This window comes from Geospiza fortis, unplaced genomic scaffold (assembly GCF_000277835.1).
Source record: "Geospiza fortis unplaced genomic scaffold, GeoFor_1.0 scaffold403, whole genome shotgun sequence".
Taxonomy (NCBI): Eukaryota; Metazoa; Chordata; class Aves; order Passeriformes; family Thraupidae; genus Geospiza; species Geospiza fortis.
The window spans coordinates 3,470,000-3,488,463 of record NW_005054336.1 but is presented as its reverse complement, the minus strand read 5'-3'; the positions used below and the strand labels follow the sequence as shown (position 1 = coordinate 3,488,463).

Genomic DNA, 18,464 nt, shown 5'->3' with positions numbered 1-18,464 from the left:
AGCAGGAAAGATTTTATTTGAATTTTGTGAGATTATTATCTGAGCTGACAGCCAGAGCAGTTTTGTGTAAGATGTCCTGAGTGCTGAACATTTGCAGTCACCTCTGTTTTCAAGTGAGTGTGCATACAGCTGAAATACTGCTGCTAAAATGTGTGTGAACAATTCTTAAAAGATCAATAATTTGACACAAATGATCGCTTTTATGTCCTCATAGTTTTTCCTGAGCACACGGGATGAGCAGAGTTATTTGTGAGATTGGGTGTCTGGTGCCTACTGAGAATGAAATGGACATTGTAGGAAAGGTCTGTCAAAACACTGAAGTGTTCCCATTGCCATGCAGCAGTAGTTAACTGCTTGTTAGTTTAAAATTTTGAGCTCAACAGATCCAAAAAAACTAACACGGAAAACAGGAGTTGTCATCTTATTTTATAATACAGGATAGAATTAATTTGTGAAACTGTGTTGTCCATTTAAAGGATTTATAATTTATAAAGGAAAGATGTTTCCCTTACGTAGTTGGGACTTTTCTTTTTTGACCTTCATCCCCATAGTGTAGTGAGCTCTGTAATGCTGGCTATGCTTACGGCTGGCTGGAGACAACCTCCTAGAAGCTGTACAGTTTGGTTTGCATTTTCTAATTTTGAAAACATTCATAATTGTCTGTCCGAAAACTAACAAAAACTTACCAAGGTGGTTGAACAGACTTCTTGCACATAAAATTGTGGTTTGCAATGCTTGCAGCTTACCACCACCCTGAAATTAGTTACATCAATTATTTGAAGATGGAATCAGTTGCAGGGATAAGAAATTAATTTCTTCCTTTTTGGAAGGGTTGCATCAATGAGTGTTTATATTTGCTTGGTATGAAAGAAACTCCTTTGCTTGGCATGCCTAGAGACTCCTGTAGGTCTTTCAGCTTCTAACTACTATTCCCTCAGCTTCTGCATCAGCTGTTAGTTGTTGTGTTGCCTCTGGCAGATTTGTCTAAACTCTGATGCACAGTAGCTTCAGGCTTGACCGTGTGGTTCCCAGTTATCCCCCTCCTGTTGCTGGGTCCTGCAGTGGTTGGCAGCTGATTGCCGAGGGTCTGTGCCTTCAGTGTCATTCGTACTGGCTGATGCTTGTAGTACCTGAGCTATCATAGAAGAGCCCAGCAGTTACTCACTTGTGCTTCACTTAACATTCATCTGATGAATCTTGGCTGACAAATCTAAGAGATTTTGGGTTATAACATGTGTTTGTGTCTAAACTAGAGCATAAATGCCTTGGATTACAGACTTGAACTGTGTTTTGTTAAGGTACCAATGCAAATCGATTTGTTGCGTGAAGAATAAGTTGAATACTCTTGAGGGGAGTATTTGGTAAATGAAATGTTCAATAGATTTCAAGGCTACTTCTCTTTGCATTCCTTATGCTAACATGATTTCATTTCTTACAGTGGTCTCATTGTCATAATGCTGAATAAATTTTTTTATACCCATCCACAAAGGGAAACCTAAACCAACAATCAACTGACCAAAGCACCCCAAACCAGCAAAAAAACCCTCTCTGAATGTAACTGTAGAGTTTAAAAGTTTGACAGCTGTGTGGACATGAGGGAGCTGCAGTTGTCTCTTGTGTTGAGTGAAGTACCATATGTTCCTTACCCTTCAGTTCTTGCTGTCCTTTAGGCCTTGTGCTCGTTGGATGTAACAATCTGTTATTAGTGATCCAGTCTGGGCATCACTACAAAATCAAATACTTTATCATTGTCTTCATTAGAGGAGAGCTCTGAGCATTTTTTGAACCAAGGTCAATGAATCCAGTGCTCTTTCACAAATTTTGTGTTTAATTCTGCTTGATGCCAGGCTGAAACTGTAGTGGTGGTTAGTGCAACTGATGCAGTTCAGTGCATCGGTCTCTTGGTCCAGTCTTCAGCTAAATTTCCAGATGAGCAAGATTGTCATGTGGCTAGTACTAGTAAGGACAGTTGTTGTCACTGTGTTTTTGTGTTTGAACTGGAAGGTTATCTTCAGTTGTAGCATTTGTATTTTATGTAGTTAGAGATAATTGAAATTTATTGAGAAATCTCAAAATAAGTCTTATTTCTTTTCTGATAAGAAGAAAATGAAAACAATTCCCTAGCAATTCCTGCCTGGAAGGCCAGACCTGAGAGTGTATGTTGAATTAGTATGCCAAAAACTCAGATAATTTCCTATCATTTGTGCTATTCTTAGTGCTGTTCATTTGACTGTTCAGTTGTATGGGTGGCATTGTTTTCCTGATGTGCCCCAGGTTTATTTCTTTCTGTTCTAGTTTACATCCCAAGTACAAACTGTTAAGACATAATGGCTTGAAAGCTGGTGAGTTTTCTCTGTGCTTTGAGTTCCAGCAGTAACATTTCAGCTATTGGCTGAGAGTGTGAGAACTTGCACCCCTCTTTGCAAGGGTAGGACACACAGGGAAGTACAGTATAGAGGCTGGAGCCAATCAGTGATTTTCAGAGTAGTGGCACTCAAGATAGAAGTAACTTCCTATGGTAAAAGCAGTTTTAGGAACTGAGAAGTTGTTTGCTTCCCATGGAGACCTACTGTGGCCTTAAAAACCTGACCACAGTACTGAAAATATGAAAGATTTTGAAGTGTGTGAGGTATATTTAAAGTAAATCCTGTAACTTGAAGGGGTTAGTTCTTGTCCCAAACATGCAGGATCTTACTCTTACAAACTTGTATTAGAGAATCTACCAGGTCAAAAAAACATTGCTTACTGCATTGATATGCAAAGTTGAGAGTCTGTTTAATAGGTGTTTATGTATGAGGTTGGTGACTGCAGTCCAAGCTTTTACTGCATATAATAAATTGTACTGTTGCTTCAAGTAAATGATGTTACTGTGTGGTCTTTACTCAGACGAGATTCATTTTCTCATGCAAAAGAATATTTAGGGCACAGTAAAATATCTTCTAATTATGAACTGAAATTAAGTATTTAATCTTTAAACAGTACATAGCAGCTTTTGCTTGTATTGCATTAGAGAGGGAGAAAGCATTCCTGTTTCCCTGCTCTGAAGGTACTTAGATACTAGTTTTGTGACATCTGCTACTTTTTTTTTTTTTTAGGAATGTAGTATATACCATAAGGTCTGCCCTTGAGACTGTGGGAAATACTGTGTTTCATTATGAATAGCTCTAAGGGTAGAATTTGCATGGGGTTTAAAAGTGCAGGAATAATTACGTTTTAATATTAATATACGTCTTAATTGTACTTTAGAATATACTTTGGAATTTTTGCTTACTTTATCACCAACTTTGAAGTAATCATCAAAGTGTGATATTGTGTCCTTCATGTGGGTAATTCTGCATCCTTTTAATGAGCAAAAACTTCTGCTTCAATTTCATCCTATCTTCAACAAATGTAAATTGTAGTTAATTCTATAATATTAATATACTCTTTTTTCCCAGGTGTCTTAGAACCAGAGTAGCAAGAGAAAGCTATTATCTTTCATTACAAGTTTCTCTGAGGATCAGAATGTGTCTAAATTTTTTAGAGTTTGATAGATTTTTTTGTTTGGGGTTTGGTTTTTGTTTGTTTTTGTTGGGGTTTGGGTTTTCTTTTTTTGGCTTTGGTTTCTGTTTGGTGGTTTTGTTTTGTTGGTTTTTTTTTAAACTGAAGCAGAGGTGAAAGTACTGCTGAAGCTGGATGGCCTGGTCAGGAATGTTTGCATTCTCTTTGCAGTAGCCAGTACTTTCAAACCCATCAGGAATGCTGCCTAACTTGAAACCTATCAGCTTGTTATTTTTGCAGGATAAGATATTCACCCCAATGGGACAATTCTAAAGGTGTCTCAAGGTAAACAGTTTCCTCAAAACGAGGAACTTGTAATCTTTAGTGACTTCAAAACCTTCTTTTAGCACCACAGAAATTGGTGTTAATCACGTACTACACTAAAAGCCAGAAGCCATTTACTGAATATAGTGCCTGAGGCTCAAAGGTGAATGATTTCTCTTCAGCCCTTCCTGGCTTGATAATGTGTATTGTCCCTACAATTGTCCCTATTTTTAGTATGATTAAGGCACTGCAGTATTTTTGGCATTTCATTTTTTATTTTCTTATTTTCTTATAGTCTAAAATACTACTGTCCTTTTTTCCAAGGCAGTGTTCTTGAAAGTCAGTTTGTCCTGTTTTGTTAGGGAAATCTGAAGCTCATTAGTTAGTGCAGTGAAGATTACAGATTGAATTTATGATAATTTTTAATACTAGGTGTAATTTTGCTGCTTGTTCTTTATTCCAATTTTGATGTTTCTCAGTGAAAGGTGCTGTCTTTGATACACCTTAAACTATATGTATTTACCTGTCTAATGACACCTTATACTATTAATGCTTGGTAGGTGGGCAAACTGCTCTAAACAAGGATCTGATAAAGTATTTACTTTTCTTTGCAGCAGTTTCTGGAAGCAACATTTGGGAGAGTTTTTAATATTTGTTTTGATTTGAGGGCAGTTTGACTGATCTCTCCGGCCTTTTTGTGGAAGATGGTGCTGGTTTTCTACTGGGTAGTATTTTGTTTGATAGATAAAAAAACTTTTATGAGAGAAGGGAAAAGAAAATGCTGTCAGGGCAGCTAACTTTTGGGAACTGTGAAAACGTAGTGATTATCAAATGTGTAAACAACCTGTGTGAATTATTAAATTACCTTTGAGAACTGGTAGAAAAAAGCGGAGGAATCCATGTAATTGTTTCTCTTATTCCATGTAGCTCGAAAAAGAAGGAAAACAAACTGTCTAGTAACTAATAAATAATACTAGAGAATTAAAAATAGTTGAGAAAGTTGAGAAATAGTCTAAAGTGGAATTTTAAGTTTTATCACTTCCAGAATCTGCCAAAATGTGATAATGCTTGCAGTATCTGAAAGAATAATTTTGTGATTTATTATTAAAATAAAATGTTTTTGTACTTTGTAGCTCTATTCAGACTTGATCTACAAGGAACTTACTGCATGTTTAGAATGCATTTGCCTGTAATAAGACTGTTCATCCTCTTGCTGAACCAAATTAGATGTTAAAAGGTGAATTCTGACAACTTGTGTTTGCTGCTTTGGATGTTATGGTTCCCATGGCGGAGTTAGCAGCAGTGCCTGTTTGAGCCTCAGTAGCGGGAGGGCAGGACTAAGCCAGGCTGGGGCAGCTGCAGGGAATAACCTCTGATGTGCTTGTGCAGATATTGCCTGTGTTTTCCTCTCTCCATCAGCAGCGTAATTGTTGATACAGTTCTGTAACTGTTTAAAATCCTCCAGATGCATCTAAACCTGCTGTTTTCTTATTATAAAGCTTGTTATGTTCAGGGTTTTGTTTTAAACATGCTGATAGTCAATTTCCACAGCCGTTTACAAAGAAACTTCTACGTGAGCTGCTGTGATCTCGCTGTTTTCCTTGACACTGGTGGTGGTTCTCTGGTGACTGCATAGCAAGCTGAGTTTTGGGGCAGATCTGCCTGAAAACTAGTCCTGGGAAGAAAGGAACTAGTTTTTAGCTGGATCAGTTCCATGAGCTGGGTGTAAGGTTGTACTGGGTGCCAGCAAAAAGGGAGAAGGTGGCTGGCAAACGAACAAGGGGCCAGAGGTTAAAGTGGAACAAGACGGTGAGGGTCTAGGCAGAGTTGGTGTGGCCCTCCATTCTGGCATCACAGCATGCACTGCTAAAACCTGTATCAATTCTTTTGTCTCCTTTATTGAATGCTAAGTTTGACAGGGGTTATTAAAGGTGGGATGGTGGTGGGGAGAACAGCAAGCAGAGGATGCCCTTTGTAGATGACAAATTAACCAGTCCCCTTAGCACTGAGCTTTTGGCACACTTGAATTTGACAGTCATCTTCTAAACTTGCCTTTCTGAAACCTGCTTCTTACATGCACAGTCATATCTGCTTCCAGTCTTTCTGACCTGGAAATTCCTTAGTACACCCTTTCACTTACCTCCAGGTAGTAGTCACTACTAAGTAGAAGTTCTATCAATCTGAAACTGAAATTGTCCTTTCACAAATCTGAAATAGTCTTTCACGCTAAAAGAGTGAAAGATATAAACAAGGATAAGAACAAAGTAAATAGTTCCTTAAATTTTCTTTAACAAGTAAAACTATTGCTAAGAACTGAAAGGTAATAGTAGTGACTTCTTTTAAAAGTGGTTTTCTTGGGTTTTTAATGGCAAAACTCAGAGGAAAAAAAAATTAGACAGGTTGCTTCTTTTAGTGTAGCTGTAGGACCACAGCAAGCCAGAGACCTCCTGGTCATTTTCCCATGCTTTCTTCACTTCCACATTGTCGTTTTCTGGTCCCTCTCTTCGACACAAAACACTGAGATCCCTGGCCCTGAGTCATGTTCCTGTCCAGTTTCCTCAGAGTTGAGAAGCTAGGCAGAGAAAGTGTGATGTAGAGCCTGGATGAAGGCAAACCCTCAGCAGTGCAAAAGAAGATATTTTACGGTCAGTTTATGGGAGGCAGGCATAGTTATGAACCATAGGTTTTCCCCAGGAACATTGCACTTAATCTGGGAGAGCAAACTTCCCACCTTCCTTTTCATTTCACTCCAGATCATCCCGCAGTCTGTTTTGCCCAAGCCTCCTGTGTTCTGAGTCTGTTGGCTGCAGGCTTTAGTCAGGGAGTCTTGGACTTTCAGACTCTGTGAGCAGAGCCAGAGGAGCTGGGTATTTTGTTTGGTTTTGCACATTTGCAATGGTAGCGCACTGCTTAATTCATCTGCAGTCCTCTGTTTCCACTATTCTGAGCAAGAGGAAAAAACCAGCCTCCTCTTGAAGTTGAGTTCAAGCAAATCTGTGTTCTTCTTAGTCAAAGTGTAAGCTGCCTGTTAAATGCTGGTTGCTAATGTTGGATAGTAAATGCTGTTTCTTCAGGTCAGAGAAGATTGAAGTTAAATAATAACTTAGTGGACCGGGAGATAAGTTTGTGGCTGATAGTACTACCCCTCCCCCAGTTGCATACTCCACATTCCTTCAGAACAAATGTTCACTTGTTGCTATAGTGTCTAAGATCAGCAGTCAGGAGGGGGGGGTGTCTTGAAGGCTCGTGAGTGTTTAAAATGTAAAATCAACCCTTATGTGCAGTCAGATATTTTGGTTGACTTGAATAATTAGCACATCTTTCTTTAGGAAAACTCTGAGCTGTTTATAAGAGAGCACAGGCATTTTTCATTCTTATGTTGCTTTTGAAGTGCAAAAAAATATAACACAAGGAAAAACTTCATTCTTACTCCTTTTTACATTTCTGATGTATGAAAGGAGCTCAAAACACTTAGAGCCTTAGCTGGAGTGTTAATTAGAATTAGCTTCCCTTTCCATCACAGCAACTAGACTAATGGAACTGAAATGACAAGAACAGAAAGATGAAAGGTCGCTAGTGAGGAAGAGGATGAATAGTAGAATTTTAATTTTTGAAAGTAAAGCTAGGCCTTTCAACAACAAAAATCCTTCTAATATAGTTTACAGCTTAAGGAGCAGGAGCACTTGAACCAAAAAACAACTTTGTATCTTTGGAGCACTTGAACCAAAAAACAACTTTGAGAGATACAAAGAGCTCTGCCATAACATCTGAAAGATAAGAATTGACCCATATTCAGTCATTAACACATATAAGTCTTGTGTTCTAAACAGCAATTCCCATGAACATGTAGGAGCTCTCTTGTGTTTCAAAACAATACAAAAACCGCTTGCCATAAATGAGTTTCCCATTCTTGGCAAAATGTATTATAGCAGATCCACAGAAATATTCAGTTTTCTCATTTTGCTCATGTATCAATTTATCAAAGTTGCAACATGAAAGAACATCATCAATACAAATAATTTTTGTATGCCTGACAGCATAGAGTTAACAGTTGTAATTGTCATCTTAATGATCTTGACTTCATGAAGGTTTCATGGACAAAACCATTCCTTTTCCACCAGTTTTGTTGGAAGTGTTTGTTCTTCCTATTTATGTGGCTAGGTCGCAGAACTGAAGCTGACTTGTTGCTTAATTCTGAGCAAATGTTCATCCAACCTGACAGTTTTAGTGATTTGATTGTTAGAGCTAATGTCTTGCTAATGGATTAGAGTTACAACAGCATGGCAGGGTAGGAGATTTGATACAGAGCTTGGACCTTGATTTTTGTATGTTGCTGTTTCCCTTTCCTCAGGAAAATAGGGATTTTATGGGGGCTTATTCCTTTGTCTGCCTAAAATGCCCCTTTTAATGGAAGACGGACATGGCTCATGTAAGGCTGTAGAAAATACTTATGTGTGAGTTAAACTTTTATCTTAATGGCATTTGTTACAGAACAGTGTAAATGCAAAACCTGGGACTTGAGGAATTTTCTTTTGTTGAGACTGAGATTTAGCTGAACAGAGGATTTTTTCCTTTTCCCCATTTTTCCTCCTTTATTGCTTGAATAATTTCTTTGACTAATTTTTAAAAGTATGTAGGAATTCTTACTTGCCAATTACAGTTATTTTTAGTTGATAAACCAGTTTTAATCTTTAAGTTAACAAAGCTTACCTCTTCAGTCTTGTTTTCTTTGTCATTACTGAACTACTTCAGATAGTTAAGCTATTTTAGTAATATAACATGTCCCCTTTTTCAAATATGCTTATTCTCTCTGCTGTGTATAACTTTGGTTCAGGGCCTGCAGGGGGGTGTTGCAGCAGTTCATGATGCTGGCACAAGTTCTGTTAGTGCTACTTATCTGTGACACACAGAATGACCCTGGGATTGTGGAGCTTGCTGCACGTACCTGCTGAAGGGAAGGGGAGGTTCTTATTTGGGAAGGAATCAGGTGTTCTTCTAAATCTTGTAATGTCTCAGTCTTTCCCTGGTTTTAGAAGTCTGCAAGATGGGAAAGACCTAGTGAGGAAGTTTCAGCAAAGATGCATTAAAAAAATGAAAATTAAAAAATTAATGGAAAATGTCAGTTGCAGGGTTGTAGATCAGTAAGTTGCAGGAAGTATTTTTATATGGTGGAATTAAATGCCTTTTCAGAAAGAGGCTTTGATATCTTTAGGACTTGACATTGTACTTAGCAATTCCAAGTTCTTCTTAATTATTATATTTAAATTTTCCCAGTTTATCCAGGTGTGATTGTTCTAGGGCTCTGTGTTGTGAGGGAATGTAACATCTCAGTTAATGTTCTACTTTTGGACTGCAGTTATATTCTTAGCTCTACTTTTAAGCTCAGATGTAACTGAAATAGTTATGGACATGGTATTCCTGAAGCATTAGCTTAAAGACTGCTCAGTGTTCACAGATTTATCTTGCTGTTTTAGTGTTTCTAGTGGTATTAATGGATTCTTTAGTAGAATGCATTCTGTGGGGTTTTTGTTTGTTTCTCCTGTGGACTTTTTATTTCATTCATTTATTGCGTACAGGGTATGTAAGTTATTTTGTTCTGCCACAACTATGGAACTAAAACGTCTGTCCAGAAGTTGTCCAGTGCTGACAAGTGGGGAAAAAAAGTGTTTACTGGAATCCCAGAAGTGGTGGAGGTGCAGAGCAGTGAAGATTGGCAGTCAGTATGGTCTCAGCTCACAAGTAGGTTGTCCACTCCCAACAGAAGAGCAGTTGAGGAGGCAGCTTTTTTGAGGGGTAGTTCTATATGTTTTGTTCTGTGTTGAGTAAGCTGCAAATTGTTTATCTGAAAGCTTAGCAGCACACATGAATTGTGATAGTTGAGTGAAGACAGTTTGTGAAGGGCTTTGAGAAAGTGACTGTGATAAATAGCTGATGCCGTGCTGAAGGGAAAGCTGACAGGGTTCAGACTGCAGACTGGTCAAATTAAATGTTTTCTGCTGTTCATGTTTAAACCCTTGTGTTAAGGACAAGCAAACAAATTCAGCGAGCAATGGAGAACTCCTTCTAGCTGTAGTTGGCTTCAGAGGATGGCTAGACATGAGATTTTAGAGAAGGTGGCTGAGAACTTGGAAAGAAAGCAGTAGGTCTGAAGCATATAAATTTTTGATCTAGCATTGACTGCCTGGAATGACAACTTCAGTGGTACTAGGGAGAAACAGATGGGTAAATCCAGAACCACAAAGCAAATTCATTGTGCTGTGTTTCTCACCCTTCTGTTGCAAGGTATTTATGAAGAAATACTACTCTGTTAAAAATTAACGGTGAGATGTACAGTGAGTTACTGTTGCCATTTGGGAAGTGCAAGTGCCTGTGTGACATCAGTTACTGCCTCAATGTTACTGTGTTTTCTCTTTATACAAAAATCTTCAAAAATGTTTTGGTGTGAATTAACTGATATCAAAACATTATATTGCAGTGGAGATTGACTGCTCCTGAGTTTAGTAAATGGGAAGATTTTAAAAGTATTTCCTTTGGACCATTCAGTTGGCTCTGCCACCTGTGTGAGCTATGCAGTCAGGTTTTGCTCTCTTGGATGGTTGTTTCAGCATGACATCAGTGAAGGAACTTCAAATAGCCCTTAATCCTTTATGTTCACCAGTTTTCTATACAACTAATGTTATCAGCTGCTGCTGTAGGGATTTGAATACCACTTTAAATCTAAGTTGATTTTAAAGTGTAACTTTTTTCTTTTAATCAACAAGCCAGAAATGGACTACTGTCACATCCTATAGCTGTCCATAGTTGAGTTAAAAAAAATCCTTTAAAATAAATGCACAAAATAGCACACCCCTTGTTTAACACCATATGATCTTGTAATCCTGGCTTTGTGTGGTCTTTTGAAAACTAGGTGGGCAGGCAGCAGTAACATAGCTTCTTCACTCAGTGGCTTAGGCTGAAAGTGGAAGGAGCAGGCAGGTAAAACAAACAGCATTTTAGATTGAAATTAACATGAGTTAAAGGTTAAGTATTGTTTGATCATCTCTCGATGTTGATTACCAAAGGTTAAATTAATTTTATTTAGAATTAATAAACTGTAACTTTCATACTACTCTTTGTTTGCCAGTTTGATATGCTATGATCAACTTGCTGGAGATTCTTTCGTTTTGTGATTTGTTCTTTTTTTAAATAAAATTTGTGCTGTAAATATTGAGCAAATATTACTTCATATACTCTCAGAACTTGAACCAGTATGCAAGGAACATGGTTGCTTAGAGCATAAGAGTTCTCATTTTATTTTAACAGTGTCTTCCATTGGCAGCTGTTCAGTGTAGTGACTGTTTGACTAAGTTTTAGTGAAATATGCTTGAATAAGAAATAAGTAACTAGCCACTATTAGATGTATGGTTGCCTGTCCCAATGGATATGATTTTTTATGAACTGTGACTGATCAGATTTATTGCTAATGTATTCATACTAAAGAATATAGCCGTTTGTCCACTTGACAATTTACAATTTTAACTTAAAATGTGTCTTGAAACTTCTGAAGCATTATCCTCACCTAGATTTATTCTTAATCTCTGGGAAGATTCAGGGAAATGAACAGTGATTAAAATGACCATGTAGTGTTTTCACTCTCATTTGTCAGAAATGGGTAAGGAAGGAAACACTAGCAATTTTCATTCATTACCGGTTTCTGGTGTCTAAATTTTGGTTTAATAAAAGATTAGAGTATTCTAAAGATTAAACTGCATGGCTGAACACACTTGGGTTAGTTGACTGGAATCTCAAGGCTAGTAGAATAAAAAAGTTAAAGGTGTGTAGTGTACATCATATTGAAATAGAATAAAAACTGCATTGTGGTTGTTTTTTTCTGAAAGGCTTCCCTACTTTGACAAATGGGGAATTCATCTATTAATCTAACTGTGAGACAAATGTGAAGTAACAGCTTTTCTGCTGATGTCAGTTGGCAAACCAACAAAAAGATAATATGTAACTGCTTTCAGTGTAAACAGAATTATAAGATTTTGATTATTCTGATCTATTTTGCATATACACCTATTTTATTAATATTTGAAAAGATTGTTTTAAGACATCTTTATTTTTGTTACTTTAATTTTTGAAAATTAATTTAGTTTGGATTTGCTCTAAATATGTAGTCAAGAGGGACTTCTTACAAAAGTTTTGAATTCACAAGCACAGAATTGGCTCATAACTAAAATGGGGTAGGAATGTTAGCCCAGTTTAATGAAAAACAAAAACCAGCACGGCTCAAGGTCACATCAGAGGCTGATCAGCGTGGTTAGTGGTTAAATCTAAATGGATAAATTGTTGTGTTTTGGCCAGTCCCTAACAGCAAATGACAAATTTGAAAGGGTTATTTGTGATATATAACCAAAAGTTATCATGCTAGAAAACTTAGCCTGGAAGCATTAACTAATGTGGGATGGTTTTCTGTTCTGTTTAGGGATATTTTTTCTGCAAAAATTGCAAGCTTGCATATACAGGGGGCTTATTTCAAAAAGTAAAGACAAAACTGTTACTATTAAAATTAAAGAAGAGGTAAGTACCAGGTGCTTTTTTATTTTACCCTAACTTTGTGCAACCTGACTTTAAGAATAAATTTAGTAGTTTAACAGTAAAGAGACAATTAACTTTCCAAATGTTAAACGCTTTCTTGTATTACAAAAGCACTATTTGTATGGAATAACTGGAATCAAACAGTGCTACTTTCAGTACTGTATTCAGTGAGCTGTTTGCAGGAAGTCTCAATGCATTCTCACTGAACTGGGTCAATATTGCTCTTCTCAAAAAAAACCCTTACAAAAGTCCAATGCTTTTATTTCAAATACAGGCATTTGGGTTACTATTTTTATTACTTTTTCCTCATTCCTAATCAAACTTCATGTGTCCCTAGATTTTCCTCATTGAAATAATTTTTTAACTGATTATTTTCCATAAATTGTAATTTTTTGCTGCAGTATGATGTAGTTAGAACATTGGTTGGAGCACATGCTGCTACAGACTATGAATTTAGTGTGGTGTGTTTTAATGATGCCATGACAACAGGGGTTGCCATGATACTGATGAACAAAAAGGCTGGGACTGGCTGTCTTGCTAATTTGGAAGCTTCAAGCACTATGTTTCTTGACAGAGGGATGGGTAGGTGGCTTCTTGTTCTGCATTGTGCACAGGGTAGAAAGGTGATGACTCTCCCAGACCCTTCTGCAACTTCCAGGCTTGCTAGAGATTTTGCAGGAATAAATTCTTCCAGGAATTCTCTGAGTGAGTTTTTCAGTGCATTAAAATGTTTCCTTCCTTACATCTTCAGCATGTAGCCAAATAATGATGAAATATGATAGCTAAGACTGTTGCTTTCTCATCGCTTCTGAACTATGACCACCAACAAATATCTCTACCACCACTAGACGAAGAAGTTTTGTTCATTTTATATCCATACAATCAATGAAAATCATGTCTAACTCATATGTTTACTGCCTAAAAAAAGCTGCTTTGATGGCAGACCAGAGTGCAGGGACATAGGTAACTTTGCTATGGTCAAACCACAATCAATGTAAAACTTGCTTTCACTGTGTGTTTGATTAATTCTTGTGGTCTTTTGAATGTAGTAGTGAACTCTGTTAAATCGAATAAATATGCCAGGCTGTTAATTGTGTTAGCATGGGGCTGACAGAGATAACAGGCAAAAAGAAAATGATGGTTTAATCTGGGACTGTTTGCCAAACTGCAGATGTAGGAATTAGGTGATTTCCACACAGTTTATTATTGTGTGATTGTTTTGCCTATCTGTGATGTTCACTGGGAAGTCTCATAGTCTGGATCAGGTTCAGACCTGAGTGCTGACAGTGTCCTAGTATGCAGTATGGACATAGATGAAGATAATAATGAGATTTTTAGATAAAATCTCTTTTACTTTGGATCAGCTTCATTCCAATACTGTTTTTTTCCTTGCCCTAGGTGGCATAGGAAGTGCCTCCATGTAATCCTTCTCTAGAGTGTAACAGAAACAGGATATCATTTACTTAAAGGTCAAAATGAGTTTTTTTTAATAAATAGAGTGAATGGTCTCTTAGCTAAGATATTGGTCTTGAATACTGAAATGTTGGTTACTCAAGCTCTTTCTTCTGAGTCCTTCAAAGACTGAAAGGGATGAGAAGCTGACTGTTTGCATCCTATAAGGTGAAACTTTTTGTTAAAGTTCTGGATCCAGATATTGGGGAAATTGTTTCCAAGTTTGTGTGCTTGTTCTTACCACCATCCTGCAAGATTATTTGGCTGGACTGTTTGTCCTGAAAGAGGTTAGAATTCATGGAGAAGATATGAAATGGTGCCTAAAATTGGAATTCAGATTATTATATTTCATTTGAAGGGGAGGTGAAGTACACACACTTCAGCTGATGCCAGGAGAACAGATTTACAAAGGGAGTTCCCAAAATGAGGACTAGACCTAGTGAGGGTGATGGCTACCATGGGCATTTAGGGGTTCTCATCAACTGCATTTATTCTACTGGAAATGTCCAGAGTGCGTTCTCTGTAGATTCTGATCATAGTGAAGGCACAGTGTGTTTATGAAGGTAGATGCAGAAGATACTGTGCAAAACTCCAAGTTACCTTGTTTATAGTAAGATTTTGACCAGTGAGGTGAGTTTCTGTAGACTTCCCCCCCCCGTCTGAAGAGCCTGCTCTGTGTATATAAACTTGTGGCTGTCGAGGGTATGCACAGAATGTTGTTCACATCGTGTAATGTTCTTGAAAATATTGGAATGCATGGCATAACTAACCACATCTTCCTAATTGTAAAAAACTCCTAATGGAAAGCTGGACTTTTACTTGTTGTGAACTAGAATATCTGCTTTGACAGTCTCACATGCATTCTGACTCAAAGAATCTTGCAGGGATGTGTTACTTTTCAGTTGTTTTATCTAGACTGCTACCCTGTCTTTCTTTAGTGAGACCAACTTCTGTTCTAAACAAACTTTTAGCCACAGCAAAACAATAGTTGTATTAGTGGTTTCCCTTCTTTGGGGACTGGTGGAAATTGAGTAGTAGAGAGAAAGTCTGCTGCTATTAAAAGGCCTTAATATTCTCTGTGGAGAAGCAGAAAGTAGAATTGCATGTACATCTCCTGTATGGGTCTGAAGAGCAGTGTAGTGGGGGAAAGACTGTTGCTCTGTATTTAAAGTTATCCTGGCAAACATTTGTTGACATAAACAACTTCAGAAATGTTTGGGCCAATAATAAATCAGGTCAGACAAAAGAATGCCAGCCAACTGACACAGCAGTGCCTTTCCCGACTGTGTGTATTGTGACCAGCCCTGACTTGGCAGGGAGGGTGACTGGTGCTGACAAGCTTGATGAGCAAATTTGATTTTGTTTTGCATGAATAGAATCCATAGCTGTAAGGACATTATTGCTTAGTAACTTACTAAACAAAGGCTTCCCTTTGAGAAATATGTAAAATTAGAAAATAGGTAGATTATACTTCTACATTAAAGATGTGTGAGCGGTTAGAAAATGTGGTGACCAAAACCATTGAGGACTGGGATGCCAGTGACAGTAGTGTGCTACTGTGATGGCTTGGCAGAGAGACTTTCCAGCTGCTTTGTACTGTCATTCTTGTGTATTAGACTTGTCAGCTTTGAATACATGCTTTTTCACCCTGTTCTTCTCTCTCCACTTCTCCTACAGAGTATGCTTTCATTTGGGTGTAAATGACAGTTCAACCCCTAGTGAAAGAAGATTTTCAGTTGGGCTACTAAACTCTATGCATGCCTTTTTTTTTCCTCCTTTTCAGTTTTAAGGGCTGGTTTTCTCCTTTTGAGAGGTGGAGGGCTGACTCATTCCTGCAGGAGACTGCTGGAAACCAGTCACCTGAGTGAACAGCTGAGCTCAAGTGCCCAGAGAGGGCCTCCAAGTGTTGCAGGATCACTGACATGATCCTGCTTTAGACTTCTGTGGATTTTGCATTTCATCAATGAATGTGTACAGCCATAAAAGGGACAGAAGAAAAACTGAAAGTAAATACTTTTTTGTGAGTACTTCAGTTAGATTGAATTGCTGCAGAAACTCATTGGAGACACATTTCCTTGTGCAATCCTTTCACTGTATTTGTTCTACTGTTGTTTTGATCTCAGCCATTTTCAGACTTCTTACCATTCAAACTCCATTTCTGTTCATCTGGCATATTTAGGCTGTTTTGCTACCTGAGGTTTCTAAATCTGTCCTGAACAGGAAATCTCTGGTTTAGTGTCTCTTTGGTCTCAGTTATTGTGAATGCAGTGTAGTTGTGGCTCCTGATGCCTTCTGCCCCCGCCTCTCCCCAAGCACCACTTGTCACAGACCTTTTGTCTTCTGGAGGCACAGAAACAATGTTTCAGATATTTTGTAAACAAATGATACCGTGATGGAATACAAAGAAATCTCAGTTGGGTGTAGCCTTTGCTTTTGAGAGTACAAATAAGTAATCTCCTCCTTGAGTGCATTATTTTAGTGATAGTGTTCTTCTGGATGGTATGATAAACATTTAATTCAACTCAGTGGTTGTTTTCCGTTAGCATTTGAAGCTTATTACTTCTGTTCCACACTTGAAGGGGCTTGTGTCCACTTCAAGATTTTTCTTTCATTTTTCCCCTTCTCACTTATTTTGCCTTTCCCGCTATTGTTCTGGCAAGATATATTATCAAATTTTAATAGTATTGAGTCAGTTCAAAATCATTACATGTAGGTGTAAATGAAGATGAAGCCACAACTGGGTGGTCATTTTTTTAACAAGTTACTTAGAACTTTCCTAATTTACTACTGTGTAAGATGGATTTTCCTAGACTTTCGTGTGTCCTGTTGCAGCTGGAGCTTTCTTGACCCTTCCAGCAGGAAAAGTGCCTGTGAATGGTAGATAGTGTTTACCTTTGTGTACTTCCTGAGTCAAGGTTTATTCCTTTGACAATGTATAAGCCAATCTGAATTGGAAAAAAAATCTGATATGTGGCATGTAGGGGAATAAAGCCTGAAGCATGGTGGTCCTTGGGAGACTTGCTATTGTACCTGATACAAATGTATAAAATTTGTGTGTAGCCTCCCCACCTGCACACCTGACAGCAGTGATCCGCTATACTCATGTGTCATGTTGTGTACTATGTGGATTCCTCAGAAAAATTTAGGTGCCCCTAGCCTGAATATAATGTCTTGTCACCAGAAAAAAATGGCTCTGAGTTGAAACTGTTCTCTGAGCAACACTGGATCAATTTGCACTGTACTGTGATTGTCTGTATTGACCTGTTTGTCATCATGGCCACAGACAACACAGAATTGCCCTGCTCGGTGGGGAAGTGAGTCAGCTTCTATTAGATCCTCTTTTTCTTTTTCATAAGCTAGACTTTCCTGAATTTGAAAGCTTTTTACCACAACTTGCAACGCAGCACTCTAGCACATGAGAAACTTTATTCCATGCACCAGCACCTCTTCTGTAACAGAACAGATTGTGCTTTAACCTGTGCTGTGCATGCAACAATAAGTATTTTGTAAAAACTTAGATGAGGTTGGGATTTAAAGGCACATAGCAAGAGGTGTGTGCTATAAAAAACATCACCATCCTGGAGTGTGTTTGAGAATTTTTCTGATTTGGCCTAATTTAGATGTTCAACTTACTTATCAAGACTGACATGCATAAAGACAGACCGTTGTAGATCTTGGCTTATATACTAAAAATGCTTAAGGTTTTGCTAATACTTTAATTAAAAACTAACCAACATTTGCCAGAAATTTTAATTTACAAACATATCTGTATGGTGTTGAATTTGTATCAGGTGAAGAATTACTTAATGAACAATCAGAATCTGCTTTGTTGATACCTTTTTTCATATAAGTAATTATCAAAATGGTGGTTGATGAAATGACATGAGAAAAAATGATGGTTTAGTTTAGAAACCTTAGGGTGTTGTTATACAATTCCCCCCCTCCTTTTTTTAAAGTATACTTGCTTCACTTTTTGTGAGAAATAAGTTTGTGTGGATGATATACAATATTGCAAGTTTACTATTGGTAGCTGCTATTATAACTCTGTGTTTTTAACAATTTTTTTTATTTTAAGTAGGCTCAGCTTCAATATGGCCTAGAATTCCATGCAGCTGAATACTCTCAATGTGTTTTGTAATGTGACTGGGTGTCAATTCACTGTTTTAATGTAGTTTCTCCTTTACTTTTTTCAGAAAATCATGATGGCCTCCATCAAGTAGTACATGAACGCCTGGGGGAGTTACTACGTGTTTTAAAAGCAGTGATAAATAAACATCAGACTCTAAATTCAGTTGATATTCTTAGTGCTGCAGGAACAGTTATTGCAAAAGTAAAAGGTAAGGAATTACTATCTTTCATATTCATGGAAAATTGTAATTAGTGACTTGATTGGCTTAGAGTTATAGATAGAATTCTACATATACAGAAGAAAGTGGGTGTTTTTAAAGCATAATGCTGTAATACTTGTTTAAAAAAATGCCTTCCCTAAGTGAAGAGTAATATTAAGTAGCTTGTTTTCTCATTGATGTGATAAAATTCTGCTTATAGGAAGCTAAGTGCAAACCCACATTGAATTCTAAAAGCACAAGCCTTTGATTTTAAGCTTTTCTTTACCGGAGTATCACAGAATA

At 37.5% G+C, this 18,464-nt stretch overlaps 1 protein-coding gene across 5 annotated transcripts in view; it reads left to right on the top strand.

Annotated features, from left to right (window-relative positions):
- Nucleotides 1–18,464, top strand: part of ARHGAP29 (Rho GTPase activating protein 29) — a 45,139-nt gene that overhangs the window by 913 nt on the left and 25,762 nt on the right. For all 5 annotated transcript variants that reach the window (XM_031057888.1, XM_031057887.1, XM_031057889.1 and 2 more), the window contains exon 2: nt 18,027–18,170. In XM_031057888.1, the coding sequence (XP_030913748.1) occupies nt 18,027–18,170 (144 nt within the window). The remainder of the gene's footprint in view (nt 1–18,026; nt 18,171–18,464) is intronic.